Source organism: Meriones unguiculatus, chromosome 8 (assembly GCF_030254825.1).
Source record: "Meriones unguiculatus strain TT.TT164.6M chromosome 8, Bangor_MerUng_6.1, whole genome shotgun sequence".
NCBI lineage: Eukaryota > Metazoa > Chordata > Mammalia > Rodentia > Muridae > Meriones > Meriones unguiculatus.
The window spans coordinates 95,620,497-95,640,230 of NC_083356.1; the positions used below are offsets into that span (position 1 = coordinate 95,620,497).

The 19,734-nt window shown below is 38.9% G+C and overlaps 1 protein-coding gene across 6 annotated transcripts in view; it reads left to right on the top strand.

Annotated features, from left to right (window-relative positions):
* The first annotated feature begins 4,367 nt into the window (after positions 1-4,367).
* Kcnj3 (potassium inwardly rectifying channel subfamily J member 3) overlaps positions 4,368-19,734 on the top strand; it is a 183,790-nt gene continuing 168,423 nt past the window's right edge. For 3 of the 6 annotated variants that reach the window (XM_060390182.1, XM_060390184.1, XM_060390185.1), the window contains exons 1-2: positions 4,665-6,028; positions 15,451-15,667. In XM_060390182.1, the coding sequence (XP_060246165.1) occupies positions 5,327-6,028; positions 15,451-15,667 (919 nt within the window). In that variant the 5' untranslated portion in view covers positions 4,665-5,326. Of the gene's footprint in view, positions 4,506-4,664; positions 6,139-15,450; positions 15,668-19,734 lie in introns of those variants that run through there. The other 3 variants (XM_060390183.1, XM_060390186.1, XM_060390187.1) reach the window with 3 other exon arrangements.

A 19,734-nucleotide genomic window follows, 5' to 3' on the forward strand; every position in this document is an offset into this window, starting at 1 on the left:
GTTCTCTCTAGGCAGAATAAATAAACACGTAGCTGGACCTTATCTGAGTCTGCTGTTAAATATAGCTTTGTTCTCCTATCCCTTTGAACCCCAGGTTAGGTCACTCGTAGTTTACTTCTTTATCTTGAAACACTAGGCTCCAAATGATATGCATTCTGCAATTATTTTTTTCCAGACTTTTATGGCCACTGTGGCCTGGTCTGAAATTCTGTACCTTTCCCACATTTTGACCCAGGCTATACACAATGTTTGCCTTCCGTTCATGTAACAACACCAGATTCAGTGGCCTTCTGTCATCTGTTCCCCACACATTCGCCTGGCCTCGGCACCATGGGGCTGGCTGCCCTCCAGAACCTCATTCTGGAAGCATCTGTCTTCACAAGGAGAGAGGAGCTTGATTCATCTGTAAATATTTTCAAGGAGTGAGACTCAATGTCACAAAGAGGTCAAAGCCTCAGTCACATGAAAAGTGTGACATGATGGCATTCTGAAAAATATTTAACTCACCAGTCAGTACCTTGTCTCTAAAATGATAGAAACCTGAAAGCCAGTGTGTTTTAGAATCCCTTCCTCACTGTCTTTCTAGCTAGTCATTACAAATACAGCCTCATAAAACAAGTATGTTGCTTGGAGCGTCTGAATGAGCTCCTTATAAAGCTTGATTCTTTAGCACCCTCTTTAGTATTTCACATATACAGACTAGGATGTATCCCTGAATTACAGAGAGTGTCAAATGTTAGCAGATACATGCTCAGAGGGCTTGTTTTCCCATTGGGCAATTTTGGTGAATTCCAGTCTCTACACAGGTTAGGGAATGTCATAATGAAAATTTAAGAGAATGGGAACATAGGGAATGGGTGGATTATTGTCAGTAGGAGGATTCGGGAAAGTGTTATGATGCAAAAAGTGGCCACTGATGTTAAATGTGGGGAAATTCTTTTACTTCCCTGTATGTAAGTGTCTGAGATGTGGATTTCACAGTGACAGGAAAAAGATAATGTAATCAATAAGAAATAAGGTGGATTAATATGAAGATGAGTCAATGAAGTTAATATAGAGCACATTTTGGGTAACTGTTAACAGTCAGATTTGACTAGAGAAGAGAGTATTCTGCAGGGAATGTAGAAAATAACTTGATAGGCCAGGTTGGATCATTTAGGAGGGCTACGGATCTTAACAACAATAACAAATATGACCTATGGAGAAGGGGGATCCCAAGTTCTTGGTTAGGATTAGAAAACCACCCTCCTAACCCTGCTGGCAGGAGGTTGATGGACCATTCAGTGGTTCTAAGGAAACACTGAATTCTAATTTCAGTCTATACTTTTATGTATGTGACACTCAATGAATCATTTGCCTTTTCTACCCTCAGTGTAATCATTTGTAAAATGAGGATTAGATTTGACCAAGGCTTCTTAAACTTAGAGCTTGGACACTGAGTGTACAAAATATACACACAAATCAAACATTATTAATAATAAAAGACAAATTTATTTTTAAATAATCCTTTGCTTTACATAAATGTTTACGACTTATTAAAGACAAAGACAAATTTACAAACTAATGAGATCCTTACGCTTATTTTTATGAAAAAAATCACATCTTGGATGAATATTTGACATCACAGCATGTGGAACAAGCTCAAGATTTTTCAGAGTTGATCGCTATTTGGACTATCTAATTGCCAGTGCTGAGAATTATACTTTGTTCATACATGTAGTACAAAATGGCAGAAGTAAAAATACTTAGCGTTATTTCAGAAATGGCTGAAAGTTCTGCCCTACTCCCAAGCTAGAATTCATTTAAGGGTTTTCAAAGTGAAATGCAAGACAATAACTCAAATTAAAAAAAAAATAAAATCAATCATTCTAAAATAATACAATTCATATATATATAACTTTTGATAGTTACTCACTGAGTAATTAATGGTGGTAAGAACATACAGAAAGGTTTGTTTTGTTATTAAAACATTATGTTTCTGTAAGAGTGTCACCATGTATGCATGAATGGCCCAGAGCTTGCCTCAAACTCACAGAGGTCTGATTGTCTCTGTCAACTAAACGCTAGGCATACCCCATGATGCTTGGTGGAATTGGGGTCTTAAAGAAAGGTTAGTACTTTCATTTTAAATAGTGGAATCATTTCAAACATATTCATTAAACATTCAAATGACTGACAGACAATAAAGTAACAAGCACAAAAATTCTTTTTTTTTTTTAAGTTTAAATGTTCTTTCATATCAGTTCAATTAAGTGGCCCCATTTAATGATGGTTATATTCTGAATTACTGAGTTTTAATGAATTCGTATGGAGTTGCTAATGATTTAGATTGGCATATGTACTAATCCAAGAAATAATGTTTGCCAAGTATGATGAAAGTACTATTGTAGAAATCAGGGACCTAGCAAGTAAGAAGAAAAGGAAAGAGAGTAGGGACAAGGACTTTGCCCTTGTGGAGCCTGTTTTGTCTGATTGACAATGGAGAGAGAAAGAAAGGAAAACAGCAGTGAGAAAACTTTCTCAGGAAGAAAGAACCTGAGTGATGGAGACAGGGAAGGCCTGAGACACTAAGGAAGGGGTCCCTGTGGAGAACACACTAAAACAGACAGCCTAATGACCTCAGGAGCCAGTAACACCCCTTGGGGTGGGTAAGAACTCTGCCTGGAGAGGAGTAAGAGAGTGGACTTGTCTAGGGATCAGCTTATGTCTTTATGTGTTTCCGTAATTGAAAGCAGCAGCCTGCCAAGGGCAGAGTGGACTGTGGACGGGAGACAGTAAGAGGTTGGAGGACACTGTGTTAGTTCACGGCAAGGCAACACCTCAAGAAACTTACTCATGCTCTCCTCTTGGTTTTGTTAAAACTTTTCATTATATGTTTCATTATATGCTTCAAAGGGGAAACGATTGAATAGATACTAAATAATAAAATAATAACATCACTTTTTCTTTTCTTCTTCCCTTTGGCTTTTATATCATCACTGGGAAAATATAAAACTATGAAATCTTTGGAGGAGAAAATTCCAGCTCAAAGATTTTTCTCTTGCTCAAGGTCACTCAGCCTGTAAATGGCGCAGGTAGGATTCAAATCAGACCTCAGGCGTCCAGGCCTAGAGGGTCACTGTCCCTTCTTATTTGATCTCCAGAGAATAAGTTGCTGACCTCTTACCAGAGACCCTGCAGAAGAAGCTGTAATTGGAGCTATTTAGTTTTACAGTCCTCTGCTCATGGCTCACATGAAGGTTTGTGGTAGGGCATAAGAGTCAGGGCCTAGTGGAGAGACCAGGTCTAGTGGCTGTGCATTTATTTTTGTTTTTATTTTATTTTTTTCACGGAGCATTCTTACAGCACCCCTTTGCTTCTACAGTAAGAGTTTGTTGACTTTCTACCAACTTTGTGTGACTGCACTGAATGGAATATGGCTTAAGCCCTCATGACATTTTCAAACGAACATGAAATGTGGTAAATAAATTGGCATTTACTCAAGGGCTCTCTATCAGCTGTTTCTGCACTTTGCCCCTCCATTAAGTTAACTGCCAGGCTGGGGCCATTAAAATGCAATACTTTTCCCTCAATTATATCTACACACTATCTCTAGATATTCCAAGCCTTTCTCATAGAATCCTTTTCAGAAGAGATTTTAGATTCCTGTTAGTGTGGCACTTCTTGGGGTTCCCAATGGTCAGGTCCCCCTGTTTTTGAATTTTTGGGTTCTGAATACGCCTATCTGAAAGCCGGATCTCTGTTGATGATGCATTCCCAAATCCTAGTATCCGCTTAAGAGAGAGCCCTAGAAATAGAGACATATTGTACTTCTCGCAGAAAGCAGCATTTGTTGCTGCTGGGGGCTTTCTAATGGATGCAGGGGGGCGAGGAAGAGTTGGCTGCGGTTAGGGAGCAGATTCGAAGCTGCTTCTCATTGGAGGGACTTGCGTTCTCTCAGCTGCCAGACACTGCGGGCTCAACCAAGGCGCGGAGGTGCAATTCAGGCTGGCAGAGCAGCGGGGGAAGGCAAGGACAGGCGGGGCTAGCGCGGCTCTGCAGCTGATCACACGCACCAGCACACACACCTCATTCCGGTTGCCTCTGCTTGAGCCTCGCATCCTCCATCCACCCGGGGCAAGCAAAGCGAGGACATGGAATAGGAAACCGAGGGAAGGAAGACTCAACTGTTTGCGCCGTGAGGAAAAAGCTGGAGCAAAGCCAGCGTTTAACCTGAAAGTCTGACCCCGGTTCAGCAGCCGCGCTGTCGCCTGGAAAGAGGGCACCACGAGCCGAGGATCGCCGGAGTCAGGCGTCCGAGTCAGTCTCTGCCTGGAGCAGCGGGATCTTCTGGCGGGGACCGCGCAGTGCCCTCCGGGAGGTGCGGAGCTTGACGACGCACCTGCTTTGCCTCTCATCCTGGAACACCAAAAAAAGTAGGAAAAGGTCAGGCAGCCTTGAGCGCGGGGTGCTTGGCCAGGCTCTCTGTGCTGCTTGCAGCACCTCCGCCAGTCCTCAGCCGCTGGGTGAGTGCCCGGGCTTCCAGCGCTCCCCGGAGCGCGGGGGTGGCTTGGCAGGCCCCCCGAGAGTCCACTCCAAGGCCCCGGTGGCGCGCGTGGAAACTCGACCGCCTGCGCACGGCAGGAATACAGGTCTCTGGAGTCCCGGGCGGGGGATTCTGAGCCAGCGGAGCGTGGGTAGGGGGCGTTGCACCATTGCCCAGCAGACATGCCTCTGGGCGGGATTTTGGCAAAAAGATAGGAGGCGGGAGTGACAAGGGAGCCGGGAGCACTCCGGGGGGGCGGGTGATCAGGGTGCAGCTGGGAGGGGGGGGGAAGGGCCCGGACCAGGCAGGTAGCGCAGTTTAGTAGCTTGGGGAGTTGGCAGGTGAGGTGGGACTTGCTTGTCAAACTCATTAAATTTCAGCAGCCTGTTCAGGGGCGCTGCAAGAGAGTCGAGGGTGGGGTGCTGTGGAAAGGTAAGAGGTGGCCCGGGATGCCGGTGGTGGGGGTAGAAGAGAGAAACCTCGAAGAGCTTGGGGGCAACCTTGCACTTGGGTTCTTACACCTTGCATCCCTCCTGCCTTGAGTGTGGAACACGTCTGTTTTACCACTGCGCTGGGAAAGAAAGCCTCAGTCCCAAGGGAGGTGAGGCGTCTGCTGGGGGGGAAGAGATTGCCGCTACCTGCAGGCTGCTCCCTACCCCCCAACCCCAACCCAGGCGCCTGCTTTCGTCCCCTCCTCTCCTGCTTTTGTCCCCTACCCCCACCTCCTTATTGGTGCTGGTTTGCAGCGCTTGGCTCCTGCGCCTCCGCTTCTTGTTTGAATCTGGCTCGCCCCTCCGTATTATGTCTGCACTCCGAAGGAAATTTGGGGACGATTACCAGGTAGTGACCACTTCGTCGAGCGGCTCGGGCTTGCAGCCCCAGGGGCCAGGACAGGGCCCGCAGCACCAGCTTGTACCCAAGAAGAAGAGGCAGCGGTTCGTGGACAAGAACGGCCGGTGCAACGTGCAGCATGGCAACCTGGGCAGCGAGACCAGTCGCTACCTCTCGGACCTCTTCACCACCCTGGTGGACCTCAAGTGGCGTTGGAACCTCTTTATTTTCATCCTCACCTACACTGTGGCCTGGCTCTTCATGGCGTCCATGTGGTGGGTGATCGCTTACACCCGGGGCGACCTGAACAAAGCGCACGTTGGCAACTACACTCCCTGTGTGGCCAATGTCTATAACTTCCCCTCTGCCTTCCTGTTCTTCATCGAGACCGAGGCCACCATCGGCTATGGCTACCGCTACATCACCGACAAGTGCCCCGAGGGCATCATCCTCTTCCTCTTCCAGTCCATCTTAGGCTCCATCGTGGACGCTTTCCTCATCGGCTGCATGTTCATCAAGATGTCCCAGCCCAAGAAGCGCGCCGAGACCCTCATGTTCAGTGAGCATGCGGTGATCTCCATGAGGGACGGAAAACTCACTCTCATGTTCCGGGTGGGCAACCTGCGCAACAGCCACATGGTCTCCGCGCAGATTCGCTGCAAGCTGCTTAAAGTAAGTGCAGCCCTCCCCTTCCCCACCAAGCCTATGCTACCCAGAAACCCGAAGATTCAGTCCCCCGGGAACCACTCTGCCCCCCACCCCGGTTTGTCCTTCCACCACAGGTAAACTTCTTTGGGGCTAGAGGCAGGGTGGCAGAGTGTGCGAGTGTGTGTGAGTGTGAGTGTGAGTGTGTGTGTGTGTGTGTGTGTGTGTGTGTGTTGGGGTGGGGAAGGGGTGGTGGTGAAAGAGCTGGGGACTAGGCAGAGGGCATAGTTGCCAGTTCTGTTCTCATCCCCATTCCCCTGCTCCTGTTTATGTTCCTCACCCCGGATGTGCTGTGACACACCTCGGTGGTGATAGGGAGTGCTGTGGGCTCCTGCTCCTAAGCTGCTGCTTGGTTCTGTGAGCGCTTTTGGTTTGTTGTCAACTCTTGAGTCCTCTAAGCAGGGGGCACTAACGCCTCTAATTTGAAGAGTTAGATGTTGAAGTTGCCTCAACTTTAGTTTGGGTTTTTTTTTTTTTGTTTTTTTTTTTTTTGTTTTTTTTTTTTTTTTTTTTTTTTTGCCTTTACTGTGCTTCCCCCTCCCCAAAATGCCACCAGGTGGATTACTCTGCAAGGCAAAGTAAGTTTAACCATGGTCATCTTTTAAACAAGCGTAGTAGATCCAGGCAGCTGTTATTAGAGGATGCTATATCTGTTTCTTTAAAATTGCTATTTTTACTAAATATTTTCCTAGAGATGTATCCTGTGAAATCTTGAGTGCTTTTTCTGTAGAGCCTCTTGTTAATTTTATTCTTAATTGCCTGTTTCTATGAAGACTTTGTCAATTATAGATTTCACTTGAAGCTTTTCAGCATCCATTAAAGAAGATTGCTTCCTAACACCAGTGCCATAAATGCTAAAACAAATTGCTCATAGAGTAGATATTAAGGTAAGGTCCTTGTAGCCCTTACAAGGCATCACCACAAACAAGAAGAGTCCTCTAGTTATTAATTAGAGCCTGGTAAGGAAGGATTAAAATCTAGTTCTCTGTAGGTCTACAGGTGTCTTCTTCTTCTTCTTCTTCTTCTTCTTCTTCTTCTTCTTCTTCTTCTTCTTCTTCTTCTTCTGCATTTCCTAGATTGATTGTTTCTAAATGTTCATACATTGGTAACGGCAAATGAATGTTTTATTATTGAAGGAAATTAATCTGAGATTATATATAGATTATATAAAGAAGCATAGGCAGGTTCAGAACTAAGGTAATAAAACGACTGATATCTGAGTAGAAGTGAAATTTTGCCTTTAAAATTTCAACTGGCACCATTCAACTATGCATTATTTTATACAGCTCCAACTTATTATACAGTTAAAAGTGTTCTCCCAGGATTAAAAAAAATTGCTCTTATGTCACTTTCATTAGCACTTATAAGATCTCATCCTAATTATTCTTGACCAAGTTGGCCAGTGCAGTGCTTGAATTAAAGCAGTTCACTTGCCCTGTCACTTCTCATCACATGAGTATTTCCTATGCTGCATTAGTAAATAAAATACAGTTTTTAAAATATATCAGAGTGTAAAGATTTCAGCCTGGCTCTGATGTACATGCTTATAAGGACAGCTATGATTATATAATTTTGATTGATCTTATTCTTTTGTACGCTTTTGCTACACACAGTTGTTACATTTTTAAGGTGGCATTTTCTTTTGTTGACATAGGTTTGAGTTAAGTGGCTTGGTAGATCCAGCTAAGTGGATGAGCTGCAGACATGTTTGTGATAGTGGCACTGTGTGTGCTCCATTCTATGTGTAGAGTAAACTCTTCATCTGCTTCATTAGGGAGGCCTTGTGGGCAGAGAGGAGCTCTTGGAATGCTGAAACACTGTGAAGGCATCTGTGTGTGGATATCATGTTGAAGCTCTCCCTATACTAGTCCAAGATACAATTAAAATTAGTCTATAGATAAGTGACACAGTTGTTTATAATGAATTTTAGGTTCTTGATCTTTACAGTAGTGCACATTCCCATAAAATAATTTTTTATACATTCCATGCTTAATCTTTACCAGAACAGTATCTTGAATTAAGAAATAAAATATTATAGTATTGGAACAAGGTGCTATATTAACACAAGGTGATAAAATCAATATCACATTCCAATAATACAGTAGTAGTGAGGTACAATCCTTCTTATTTATTAGGAGAATGATAGTTCTGAAAGTAAACCTTATTAGCATGTGATATTAAATTCATATTGACAGAAAATTACAGTGAAGTTAATGTGGCTTATTTTAAGTATGTTTGTCTTTTCTGGTAGGTAAGGTACTTAAAATGAATTCTTACAGTGTTTATCATTTTTTATACTACATTGAAAAGAAATCACATTCTACTGAGGAATTAATAACATCCAGCAAAATTAGAGGGGTTATTTGCTTTAATGAGTGACCCTTATTTTCTGTTGGAGACACTTGAAGTGACCTAAAATGTCAACTGTGCTATGAGATAAAAACTACATCAAAAACTAAAAGTTTAAAAGTTGTTTAGTAAAGTTATCTTTACTAAATATCAGTTCACATCTTTAATTTTCTACTATTTAACACCTTAAACTCTATATTTGTGTTTCTTCAATAAACAATCTGCAGAATTTTGTGTCAAAAGGTAGTATGTTATTTAACCATAATTATAGTATGCATATGTTTTATTATAACTAACATTTTCCTGCTTGCATGTTATTTGCCAAATCTAAAAATTCTTTATTGGCACAAATTTAGATTTATTGAATCATTATAAACTACTTTCTGTTCTTGGGAAGACACAGAATAAGGGCATGCCTTTCTAATATTGGATACTCTGAGGCTCACTCATCCTTTCTTTGGAATTCCCAATTATCTGAGAGAAATTATTCTAATTATTCAATTATTCAATTTTGCTTTTCACTTACATTGAAGGCAATTTGTGTTTAAAATCCAGACCTTAGTTTCTTACATGAAAACACTAAAATTTCTCCGAATAATCATGGTTAGGTCTCGTAACTTTATGACTAGAAAGGTCAATATTTACTTACAAATTAAAAAGTGAGAGGTATAACTGAAAGTTATTTTAAGTGGCGACAAGCTCATTAATTATAAATACACCTCCATAGAACTATTTTAAGGTAAATATTCTTGATATTTTTTCCTCTCATGAAATTAATATTTACTTGGCTTTTAATTTATTTTACTTCTCTTTCTTTCAACCTAAAGAATAGAAAGAAATTAATACCATGGCCACATTAATTTACTGTATCATTTTTGAGAAGTTTCAATAAAAGTGCCTGGTCCTAGGACTTGAAATCTCTTTGGCTGAGATGGTGGAGCTTTTAACCCACTGAAGGTCTGCAGGAACTGTAAAGCTCACTGTTGCTTCCTGTCACTAGGCACTGATGATTGATCGTCCTTTTTTGAAAAGAAGAATAAAATGATCTTTGAGGGACTCTTCAATTGTTTAAAGTTTATTGCTGAAACACTGTCCTATATAGTCAGACAAATATTTTTCCTATATTTACAAAAAGCTACTATTATTATAGCCATACTTTAAAAGGGGTACAAAGAAAGTATTTTTAGAGGAACATATTCTTACCTCTTCATATTTCTATCATAACCAACAGTCATTGGTTTCCTTGGAAGACCACACACAGCTTTTAACATTCATCTATTAAAAGGTGTTAGGGTACATTTCCTTTTTCTTCTAACTTCATGTACATTGTCTGTGTATGCATCTTCATTCTCCATTCACATGGCTATTCAAAATTTGATGCTGTGTGGTTTCTACAATAGGAGTGTGATCATGCTCAGATGCAACAGAAAACAGTATTATAGTCTACAACATCATTAGCCTCTTTACTCCCTTCATAGTGCTGGGAACCTAATGTCTCATGAATGCCAGCAAGCCTCTACCATGTAGACACAACCACGGCCAAACTTATTATCATCGTCATCATCACTATTACTATTATTATTACTAATTATTACAATTATTATTTTGTCACTGCATGAAGACCAACCCAATGACCCAGAGTGGGAAATACTGGAAAATTACTCTACCACTGAGCTACATCCCAGCCCTATCCAAGGTTTTATTAGTCATTAGCCACAATGACTCTTGGCCTATAAGTTTCTTGAATTTTCTCATAAGCGTATGGTTTTGTCTTTATTTCCTATCTTGCACTTAAATATGGTTTTGCTTTTCACTTTATATAACCTTATCTAGCCTGCCTGACACTCTTTTACAAATAGATTTTGGCCAAACTTTTCTTTATGCCTTAACTTTCTTTTTAAAACATCAATCTATAAAAATATATCTGTATAAAAGTTTATCTGAATAAGATCAAAGCTTTCTCATTGTAGAAAACTTCTGCAAATGCCAAAGGATATTGTACAGTCTAAGAAAAAGTACCTCAGAACTGACAAGAGGGGGCCTGATATTGGTTGTTTTAGATGGGCTCATTATAACCTCAAAAACAACAAACAAACAAGAAACCAAAACCACAGTACAGTAGTTACATGTTTAGCTTTGTTTTCTTTGACACAAGCAAGACAGTCCTCTAAAAGGTACAGATTTAGGGTTATTTCTAAAATCTTTCTAAAATCCTTTTTACACTAGTAGTAATATTTTAAAGTTTATGTTGGTTTTCATTTAAATATGTGTCTTAAAGAGTACAGGGTGCCTTGTGCTCATAAAATAGAAGTATGAACACAAGCAAGAGATGTAAAAACCCACAAGTGAACAGCAGTAGGTAAGAACAAATGATAAAAGGAAGCAGGAAAAGGCATTTCATGGATTGAAGGGTGTTGTGGGTAGGAGAGGAATGTGCAAACAGGGATACAAATCCTGCCCATAGTTACTATAAAGCCAACAAAAGGCCCCCATGGTGACACAAAGCAGAGCGTTCATTTGAACAGTACAAAAGGCTCACATAATCTATTGCAAGATAAATTACATCGCATCCAAAGAAGGTACATTCCTTTCATTAAAAAGTGGGCATTTTATGGATTAATTAAGCTTAATATTAAAAACATTTTTTTAAGACTTGGCACTGACTTTAATTCTATCTGAGCTAAAAAAAAATCAGCTTTAATTATCCAAAGGTACATACAAAGGTCTATCACAGACAGTGCAAATGAAATTTTAGGTCTACATACTTCTCTACCTTAAATTCTGACCTGCATGTCAGAGGTTTTATTATAATTGCTTTGAGCCATAGAGGCAGTTTAATTCCTGGTATCAGCACATGTCTTATACATATTTCCTACATTTAACTATTGGATAATACTCTGACTACACTCTATGCTTTCTTTTACTTTGTGACTTCACTATATACTTGGCCTATATAAACTCACAGATATGATAGGAAACATTTAAAGAGAAGTGAAATTCCTTCACTTCATCTTATTCTCCTCTCATAATCAGTGATTGTGCAGCGCTTTGTCAGTTGAGAACTGTGGGAAGCTGAAGGTACAGCCAGGACACAGACGATGGCAGAGACAGGTGGTGATGAGTAGGCATTATGTTCAGAATCCTGTGGCAGCTTCAAACTGGAGCAGAGCTCAGTTACAGGCCAGAGACAGCAGGTTAGCAAGTGTCTAGGCAGAGTTAGTAAAGTGTGACTCTGGAGCTTGAATGTAGACAGGTGGCCACATAATACCCAGGAAGACAATGGCTGAATGCACGTCTGCTTATGTATGACAGGACAGTGAAAAATGTGTATGTGTGTAAAACCTTCAATTAGCTTTTTTCTTACACTGAAAGTAAACTATTTGTCTATAAGTTCCTGAATAAGATGCTCCCTTCTGTCCCTTCTGAACATGAGTGAACTTTTTTTTTTCTTTAAATTTGTTTTAAAAATGCACCTGATCCTCTTGTAGACTTTTTTGGAATCTGAGAGGAGTCAAAGTCATTGTACAATACAGATTCTTTGAAAGTCAAACGTAACACTCTAGATCTAGGCAAAACCCTTGAAATATATTCAGAGATTTCTTTTCATTAAATGTGAATTCTGTATAATTGAATACTTTTTCCGTAGATGTTTTAATATGAACGATACCTTAGAAGGCATTACCACAATTAAAATCGTACAAATTTATTTCAAAAAATCCATGTTCAAATTGTAATTTTGAGACAGAAAATGCAAGAAATTAGGTTTGCCTTAGAGATCCTCAACCTTTCCTCCAACTCAAAACTTTTGCTCTTGTGCATACAACAACTAGCCACAACCGTTCCATTCAGAGCAGCCTATTTTTGGCTCAGAACTCTTAGCATCAAGAAGGGTTAAATTCTCTTTATCTAAAAAGACTTTGCCTATAATCAAATATCTCACAATGTGGAGTGCCGCATACCTTTATAAGACTATTTACATAAGTATCTCTCCCTCTTTATCTTTATCTTTTTCATATGCAAGTGTATGTTATAGTGCTTTAAGCAAAAAACAAACGAACAAACAAACAAAAACGCTCACTTCTCTTCCCTCACTGTTATTTTTTTCCTTAACATTGATCTGGCTAATCTTGGGACTGCTACCAGGATCAAGAGCTTCTAGATTATAAATATTAGAAATGCAGTATAGAATGTATCTGTTTTGAGAATGAACCGAACCTAGCAGGCACCTGCAGCTTTCTGCAGTCTGAAAGGTTTTTGTCTGAGCAGTGATAGCAGACACACTTGACTTCAGTCAGCAGTCCAGACTTCAGAGAGTTCCAGCCTTCCAAGGATCCTCTTCTCTGACACCACATCTTTTACTTTTGACCTCCACCAAAGCCTGCTTCTAGTTATTAATAGGCTTCTTAGTCTATTTTCAAGTCAGAGACAAAGAAAAAAAAAAACAAAACCAGAGATTCAGTGAACTTAGAGTTGAAATACCTACATAGGTGATGAAAACTTGGAGGAAAAATTTAAGTGTGTGTAAAGTACCTCAGGAAATTAAACAACATATTATATAATGATTTTGGAAAACAATTTTAATACATAGGTATGGGGCATCACTGATCTTATATGAAGCATGAGAAGTATCTTTAAGATGAAGTTATTAAAACTTTCTCCATAGTGTCACACAGTAGGGAGATCTGGATAGGACAGAATTCAAAGGGGTTGATTGGTGAGAGGTTGATTAGAGAGCATTGATTTGAAAATCACGAACAAGCATTTCAAAAATGAAGACTTATTGAAACTGAATGGAGTGGAACTATGCGTATTTAAACCTAAATTACCTGTGTCATAATAAACCACTTCACTAAGCAATGAAGTATTCCCAATTCAAGCTTGACAATCTCCTGGTAGCTTGACTGTGTTTAGGCCACTCTTCTTTTCAGTTGTTGAAAGGTTAGGAAATATTCAGCACAATAAGAATAACAAATATATCAAAAATAAGGTGACTTTTAGTTTTGGTTTACACATACGGTAATCCAAAATTATCTTCCTTGAAGAAATATTTCCCAAAGGGGAGAGTTTAAAGATACTGTCCATGGTGTGGCGCAGAAAAGCAGAACATAGAAAAGGCAGTAGCAGGCAGCCCTAGTAAAAGGATGTGAATTACGGTCATCAACTATGGATTTCAGAATATCACCTTGCGATTGTGTAGTACCTGTTGCTTCTCACGTAGGAGAACCATGAAATGGACTTGGTTCATCTTTGCCCCTGTTTTGTGTTTCTCAGCTATTATTTCCATATATGAATCAGCTACCAATACACAGGTGGCAGTTGGGAAGGTGTTAGTCTCATTCATCTTTTATTAATTTGGGAGTATGTTGAAAATATAGACGTCTGGAAAAAGCTTCATGCAGGTATTTTTCCTGCTGATTTGGAAATACCAAATGTTCTCCCGTAGAGTTTGTGAAACCTGAGGTTTTAGTTTTTTAATAAGCAGATGTCCCCACAGATTAAAAACAACAACAAAATGTCATCAGAAATCATATCTTCCCCCCTCTCCTCTTCAGAAGTCCTCTCCCTCCTTTTCTTCTATATTTACATTATTAACAAAGAAAAATGGTCTCAGTGTTTTCCATGGATAGTCTCCTACACAAGTAAAAATTCCCGTGTTACCAATTGTAATGGATCCAGCCCGACAAACGAATTAGTTCAGTTTTTAAAGCCTAGTGAGTGGGCTGTAACCATGATATACCACCACGGACTCAAAACTATTCATGTTCTACCCCCTCCCCCCGGAAAGCAGATTACTCAGCAATTCTTCAGAGTTTTCAGCCTTATTTACCAAACATGATTTATCTTATTTTTACCAAACCCAATATATCCTTTGCAAATGAAAATAAGATTATTGTCTGTCTTGAAATGAGTATTATTGTTTTGGGCAAACTCACACTCCTGGTTTGTTTTCATTTATTAAACTCGCTGATGAAGAGTCTTAAAATATAGCAGGCTTTTCCAGTCCTATTAGAGCACTGGGATAGAACCCTTCCCACTATTTAGAATCTAACTACCAGTTTTTATTCCCCTCTTTAATATAGTTAAATCTGAATATTTGCTTGTGCAAGTATTGTGTAAAATAAATACGCTAAACAAAATGAAAACAAATGGAACAAAAAGAATGAGTACGTCTACCTTTATAGATTTTTTATAGTTTTCTGACATTTGCTTTTTATCCAGAGTCATATAACGTAAATGGTTTGTTGAATTAAGCTTTTGAGTGATTATATTGAATCTAAATGTCACTGTCCTATGAGAATTTAAATACATTGTTTGTTGAAGACCACTATCTTAAAATTCTATTTTGTTTAAAAAAGTTCAACAGAGCACATTTTGGCTATATTTTTAAAAAATCAAAAATAAAGGAATAGAGAATTATATTGTAGCTTACTATTATCAAGGGCTTGAAAACCATGAGCCTTTAAGATTATGCTCCATAGCACAATTCAGTATGAAAATGTCTTTTTTATTCTGCCTTTTAGCCATTTGTTACTTTACAAAATTCCTGAAAAAAAAAACAACAAACAATTATTCATATGACTTTCCAAGAAATCAACAAATCTCTTCTCATATTATAGTCAGCATTTAACTTAACAACTTCCAATTGAACTCCAAAATTATTTGCTTTCTAAGGAAAGACAGCTTTGGAATGCAGTTGGTTAGGATGCAGAGATTTCTTTCAAGCAGTATTCAGATACACACACCAAGTTCCATAGTTGTGCTCATAGCCATTGTTGGAGTAGGTATGTCTCCAAAGGTCAGGCATTAGGGACTGGTGATTACAGCAAATTGTTTATTATAAATAATGCATGTATGTTCTGCATGAGCCATGAGGGATTTCAGCCCATTTGCTAGAATACAGCTACATAATTATTTGTTTGGATTGCATTGCTGATGTTTGATAGTGCAGAATGTTGGCAATGTTGTATATGACTGTTGGGTTGCCTTGATAATTTCAGTACAAGTGGTGATTTCTTCTCTTTTTCTGTGTGCTTGTCTAGTCTCGACAGACACCTGAGGGTGAGTTCCTTCCCCTTGACCAACTTGAACTGGATGTAGGTTTTAGTACAGGGGCAGATCAACTTTTTCTTGTGTCCCCTCTCACAATTTGCCACGTGATCGATGCCAAAAGCCCCTTTTACGACCTGTCCCAGCGAAGCATGCAAACTGAACAGTTCGAGGTTGTGGTCATCCTGGAAGGCATCGTGGAAACCACTGGTGAGTAAGAACACAGATGCGCCATAAAGTTTTTCATTTAGAGTTCTGTTTAGTGTACCTGGCATTGACTGGTCTAAGGTCTCAGCTCATGAGCCTCAAAGTAAAGCCTTATAGCACAAAATAGACATTACTTTGAAAATGAAGAGTGCTGTTTTGGTGGTCATATATACCTGATATTAACCCAGAAATAACGATTCATATGAAACTGAGATAGTGACTTAAAATGACTATGCAGTTCTATTTAATTTTTTTTTTTTACAATTATAATTTTTCTTTCAAAGTTTAAGGCTAAGAAATCTTTAGGGTAATTAATGTTCAGCCTGAATTCAATATGCAGGTTCTGACTTGTGTAAAATGGGGGAAGGAGTTCATTGATAAGGCTCTGGATTCTACTCCCGGAGCCTTCAGAGGCAAGGGTCCTGTGCGTTTGTGTGTGTGCACATGGAAGCAACGTTATTGTTTGGAGCACAGCTACAGTTCTCCTACCTAAACACTGACTCTGGCTTTCTTCGCAAACAAGATTAGTCCTTAAGAATCCAATGCCATTGAAATGCTCAAAAAAAAAAAAAAAAATCCTACTCTCTGAGGAGAGTTAGGCAGGCAAAGAAAGGAACCAACAAGTGTATGTGTGTTATTATTTGGGCCATAAACAATGCGAGTTAAGTTTGGAGCCTGCTGAGTGTTTGAGACAAATGATATATGACTATATACCTAATTATTTATGTACATAAGCAAAGACATGCTCACACATTTTGCATTTTCTTCAGCTAATGAAGAAGCAAAAATTTTTCAGATTTTCTTTTTGGGCTGATATCAGCTTAATCTTGAAACACTAATGGTTAAAGTATGGCAATACTCGAATTAACAGCGTCAGAAATAGAAATTCAAGTTTCACATTAAGGTGTAAACTCTTTCATTTCATAGCACCACTTGTCCAAGGGTTAGGTGGGTGTTTGCTGTCTTTATTACAGTGACTGTAACTAGGCAGGATACCTATTGTCGTTAATGAACTCGTTTTTTATTTTATTTTTGAGTGAGAGCAACGTAATGACCAACTCACAAATGATGTTTAACACTGTTACTGTTCAGCTTACAATTAAGATTTTTTTTTTTTTAAATAAGAGGCGAAAGATTTATTAAACAAACAGGTTTGGAATTTGACTAGTGCGTGTTACTTTATACTCCTCACGAAACTTTCACTTTGGTGTCAAATGGTGTCAGTTTTTTTTTTTTAATTTGTTACTAAATAGAGACCAAATTTAAATTTAGTTTAGATGTCAATTTTTTTGCCATTTATCCAATAAAATATAATACTAGAGCTTAATGACAAATCATTTTCATTTATTACTTATAGTATGTGCTTCTTCAACATTCCTGATTATAATTTATTAATCAACTATTGCAATCATTGTGATAATTGATTTTTTTTTGGCAACCTTAAAAGTCTTCCGTTAGGTCAGTTACCTGTGTAACTGTGTACTCATTCATTCAGATGATTTCCCACCATAACCACTCTAATTTTTAATCATGAAATTGTTTTCCTGTAAAATCAATTTAAAGATTACTTTCTTAGTTTTAGTATGTACGTTCATTTAATATTTATGTTTGATTATATGTAGGTGCATGTTTGTGTATCTATTTTTGCATGTCTGTGCCCACAGAAGACAGAAGATTTTATCAGATCTTCTGGAGCTGGAGTTACAGGCAGTTTTGAAACACTTAATTGAATATTTGCAGTACAGTTAGCATCTTTCCGAGATCAGCAAATGTTTTTAACTGCAGAGCCATCTCTCCACCCTTTTAGTTTGTATTTATTGGCCTTGATATGTTTGAAGAACCTAGACCAGGTTTATTTATTTATTTATTCTTTTGAATTGTGTGTTTGTATGTGCAGTGTTTTTAAGTATTTTTTTTCTGTATCAGCATCTTAAGGGCAAATGCTGAAACAATTTGATTTGTAATTTTAGTTGTAGTTCAAAGAATCATGATTAGTAAATGGTGCTGTATAAGGGCAGATGGAATTTTGTACTATCAATTATCAATTATTCATTAGAATTACTTATTTTATTTTGATGACATTCCTCTTGCATTTTTTATTCTGTCTGTTTTGTTGAAAGCCAAATGGCAGAGAATACTTTCCACAGGTAATGTAAAACTTGGATGGAGACAGACTTACTTATTTAGAAATTGCCTTTCATAATGAAGAGCATAAATTCTACTTCCTTAAAAAAATTCTTAATTAAGAAAACTACAAAGCAAAACCACTGCTTTATAATACATACTTTATGGGAAATCTATCTGATACTTAGTTTATAGGCCTGTCATAGTTAATAGAATGTGAGACTGTTCAAATTCTGTAGAACCTATTGCCAGCCTATTTCCAGAACCTATTTCCCACATCCCCACTTGATCATAACAACACACCCTTACTTCACTTGGTTGTTTAATTTTTATTGAAATATACTCAGATTTATCTTGAATGTTTTTGTTGTCATTTATGTCTCCATTCACCATAAAATTTTCTTTCCCATAATATTTATTGTTGGGAATAAGGCAGATATCAGTTAAATTATGAGAGTCAAGAACAGGATTTTCTTCCCCAGTTTTTACATACAGAGCCTTGTGAATTAACTTGTTCTGGGTGTAACTTGCCAACAAGATTTGTGTCATTTATTCACTTATAAGGTAAGTATTTGTTGAATATATGTTGTGTGCTTACAAGAATCTGAGGGACTAGAGGTATGAGAAGGACTTAAGCAAGAAACCCTTTTCCCTGGGCTTGCATAGTAGATAAACAAAATGTTATCATTGTCAAGATTTAAATAAAACAAACCCAAACAACCCCTAACCAAAACAACAACAAAACAGCTAGTAGTGGGTGGGGGATGTCAATGGCTGAAGACTACTTTAGGTTGATGCTCAGAAAATGTTCTATAGGAGATGACACTCAAGTCAAATCTCAGCTCATTGATCAATGTGCAAAATATGAGAAGTCCTTAGGAACACTTGGTGTAAATGTCTGAATGTGCTATACCCTTCATTTGGTTTGATAACTAAGAGATAGTCTGTGGTTGGAGCAGAACTAACAATATGGAGTATAAATGAGAAGCTAAAGAGAAGGAGCCAGCCCTCACTACCCATCTATTGCTTCAGTAAGAGCAAGCATTTAGGGTTCTCTAGAAAGAGAAGCGACCGCTTAGTAAGCTCAATTTGTGCACAGCAAAAATTCGTTTCTCCCCTTCTGATGTACAGTTTATTTAGAAGTTAGTAACTGATGTATTGGAAAAGTTCTAGGTGGTTACTTCTGTCCTGTCAACCATCCTCACATTTTGGCCTCTACGTAACTGTGCTGCACAACTGGTCACTCCAAGGCAATCCTTTAACAAGAGGTTTTCAATTTCATGTTGCATTTGCTTCTTCCTGTTCCTGTGGTTTCAGCAGGAATGGAAAGGACCAGTAAGGAAGAAACTAGAGTCTTCCACAAAGAGTTAGGGACCAACCCAGGACTTCTAAATTTATACTTTTCCCCTTACCTTGTAAATATCCAGTGATCAGGCTCAGGGATTAATTCAAATGAGTCAGGCTCCATGTGTGCCACGATCTGCCTGGCAATCTGCAATAGCCTTTTCATCCTTGCTAGCACAGCAAGTTCCTGAGGTAGAATGTACCTCTAATTCTTGTTCTCTTCACTGCCTCTCCCAGGAGAGTGAGCGCTGTTGGACGCAAACAAAGCACTGCAGATTTGGCTCATTAGAACTGGATGCTTTCAGGCTTCAATCTGGTTTCTGCTGCTATTTGGCAGTCTTTTTAATTGTCTTTTCTGTACTCTCAGGCTCAGTCCCCATGGGATCTATTTTAGACCTTCTCTTTCTCTCTCTCCCTCTCTCTTTCTCTCTGTCTCTCTCTCTCTCTCTGCCCCCAGTGCCAGCTGTCTTATCCCTTTCCTGGCATGTCAAGTCTCCACCTCTTCTATTAAAAACTATGTGACACTCCACTTTTTATACAATTCTTTTTCTCTCACCCTCTTCTCGTAGCTATGTTCTTTTTCTTTCCTGGTGTTACCATTT